This window comes from Euphorbia lathyris, chromosome 1, assembly GCF_963576675.1.
Source record: "Euphorbia lathyris chromosome 1, ddEupLath1.1, whole genome shotgun sequence".
Taxonomy (NCBI): domain Eukaryota; kingdom Viridiplantae; phylum Streptophyta; class Magnoliopsida; order Malpighiales; family Euphorbiaceae; genus Euphorbia; species Euphorbia lathyris.
In genome coordinates, this window is record NC_088910.1 from 125459942 (window position 1) to 125462775 (window position 2834).

General features: G+C 44.7%; 1 protein-coding gene across 1 annotated transcript; it reads right to left on the reverse strand.

Annotated features, from left to right (window-relative positions):
- Nucleotides 1–1571: 1571 nt before the first annotated feature.
- On the reverse strand, nucleotides 1572–2834 carry LOC136210916 (uncharacterized). Its single transcript, XM_066002379.1, has 2 exons — nucleotides 2400–2834; nucleotides 1572–2318 (listed from the first exon to the last, which is right to left on the reverse strand). The coding sequence occupies exons 1-2, from the start codon at nucleotides 2580–2582 to the stop codon at nucleotides 1659–1661; spliced, it is 843 nt and encodes a 280-aa protein (XP_065858451.1). The 5' UTR covers nucleotides 2583–2834; the 3' UTR covers nucleotides 1572–1658.

A 2834-nucleotide genomic window follows, 5' to 3' on the forward strand; every position in this document is an offset into this window, starting at 1 on the left:
TGGGTCGCATGAAGCATCCGCCACGATCTTGAAGAAATCCAGGTTAGCAGGTTTCTACTGGCCCACAGTTGAGTTAAATGCCCAGAGTTTGGTAGAATCTTGTCACAATTGTCAGATTCACGCAAATGAGTCACATACTATCAAACATATTCAAAAGCCAATCATTGAGGGACGTCCATTCGCCCTCTGGGGAATAGACATCGTTGCCCCACTTCCCCCAACTCGCCGGCAAAAGAGGTACGTAATAGTGGCAGTAGACCATTTCACCAAATGGGTAGAAGCTGAGGCTGTTTCCTCTATTACAGAAGAACAGATGGTGGAGTTTGTCAAGGACAACATCGTGGGAAGATATGGCATTCCACATACCATCATCACTGACAACGGAACACAGTTTAACTGTGGCAAATTCAAGGCTTTCTGTGAGGGGTTGGGCATCCTGAACAGATTCGCCTCCGTTTATTATCCTCAGTCCAATGGAATGACCGAAGTTACCAATCGGACGATTGTTAAGGGGATAAATAAGAGGTTGGGAGAGCATGACAAGAAGTGGGCGGATTAGCTTACAAGTGTTTTATGGGCTTATCGTACCACCCCAAGAACAGCTACTGGGGAAACACCATTCGCCCTTTCTCATAGAGTGGAGGCCGTAATCCCCGTTGAAATACAAGTCCCCAGTGATCGGGTGGCCTTTTATTGTGAAGAGGACAACAACAAACGATTAAGTGAGCGTTTGGACCAGGTTGAGGATCGCATGAACCAATCCTATGTACGCATGGCAGCATATAAACAGCGGATTGCGGCTTACCATGATAAAAATGCCAAGCTTGTGGATCTAAAGATAGGAGATCTTGTGCTTCGCAAAACGGATAAAGTTCAATCTCGAGAAGACAAGGGCAAGTTGGGGCTCAACTGGACAGGTCCATACCAGATAGTGGACAAGGTTGGACCGGCCACATTAAAAATACAAGATATGGAGGGCAATACACTACCACGCACGTGGAATCTCCAAAACCTCCGCAAATACTTTGTTAGAAAATGAAGTATGTCCATGGTCTTGAGTACTCTTTTTCCTTTAACAAGCTTTTTCCCATGTGGTTTTTCTTGTTAAAGGTTTTAACGAGGCTCATTTATAAAGACCTATTCGCTGTAATAAGGTGTTTCTCCCATTAATAAACATTGTTGGTTTTATTATCTATGTTCTTTTTATAGTTTACTGCTGCAATATCAATATTCCAGTCTTAAAAAGAAAGGGGCCATCCAACGCTCTCCACATTCACAGTAGATCCGCCACTTAGCGGATCCTGATCATCGATAGAGTTAAAATGATCATTGGACGCAAGGTCTTTACACTCTCTTATCCCTCCCAGAGAAGGATTCACAAGTCCTGCGGGCGGATCATTTCACCTCAAAGATAGGTAGAAAATTGAACCCCTGGGCAGCTTTACTTCCTCCAAGAAGGAATAGAACAGCTTCAAACCTTCACAAAGGTTCATACCGTGGAGTATGGCTGACCACCTACTCCAAACATAAATCCTAAACATGCTTATATTTAAAGTACTTCTTTGCGCAAATGTAAGAGTAAAATAAATAAGATAGCAGCGTAAAGGATTAACCAAATTGTACTTAGAAGGTTTTTACAAAAAAATCTCTAGCAAAAGCTAAATAATAATAGGGGCATCCTCTTTTGTGCTTCCTTCGCCTACGATGCTTGCTTGAGGATCCTTCTTCGCCACAGTCACAGATCCGCCATTAGGAGATACCTCCTTATCCTTCGAAGGAACAGGACCCGGTGGAAGGACAGAATCAAGAATTGGTTCTGTACCTGCCTTAGGCGGCATCTCTTCGGAATCATCCGCCACAACTATGGTAGAAGGTTTGGTTTCCTGCATGGGTCCCTTCATCCATCTCCGTACATAATTGCGGAGGTATTCCCTGACATCTGGCATTTTATTGAACCTCGCCACGTCTTCTGGTTCGGGGACGGCAAACTGGGGATCTGTGAAGTCAACTTCAGGATAGGCCAGGGAGAAGTACGCCATAAGCATCTCGCCATAATAAAACGCCTGTACACCCGTCGTGTATTCAGCTTCTCCGAGAGCATCCTCATGGCTTTTTGCATCAGAAGCCATCTTTGCCTTTAAACTTTTAATCTCCTCATCCCGAAGAACTAAAGCAGCTGTGGCGGAAGCTAGATTCGCGTTTGCAGAGGCAATGGTGGAATTGGCATTCGCTATCTCTTTTTCTAACTTTTCAATAGTTGCCCTATCCGCCACGTTTTGAAGAAGCCCATTTTCCAAAGTACGCAGACGGGCATACAGCTATAAAAGACAAAATGATTTAGTCCAAGGGCAAAAAAGAAGTGAAGGAATTACCATTATCTACCTTCTTTTTGAACTCACCGAAAGAAGCTCCGATTTCCCCTTGTGGACGTGAATTGGTCCAGGGATTTGGTTATAGTTCCTTTGTACCTCTCCCACCTGACCCAAGGCCTCATCTAGATCATTCAGAAGGGATTCATTCTCAAAAGAACCTTGGGCCCCCAATTTGGCGGACCAGTATCCTCCAATATCGGGCTTCGCCATCTGCACAAATAGAAAAGAGCCATACACCGCTTTAGAATCGGATGAGCAAAAAAGAAATCAAGAGATGGATTACCTGAACAATCTTCTCAGCAGGTTTGGCGGATCGTATCGCATCCGCCATAATCTTGGTACTACCAATAGTGTTGGGCCGCCTCCTCTTCAGTGGCGGATCGATAGCTGTCTCTGCAGGACGTTTGCCCGTATCGGCTTGAGGATTAGCCGCTTGACTTTTCTTGCACGCTTCATCTTCCA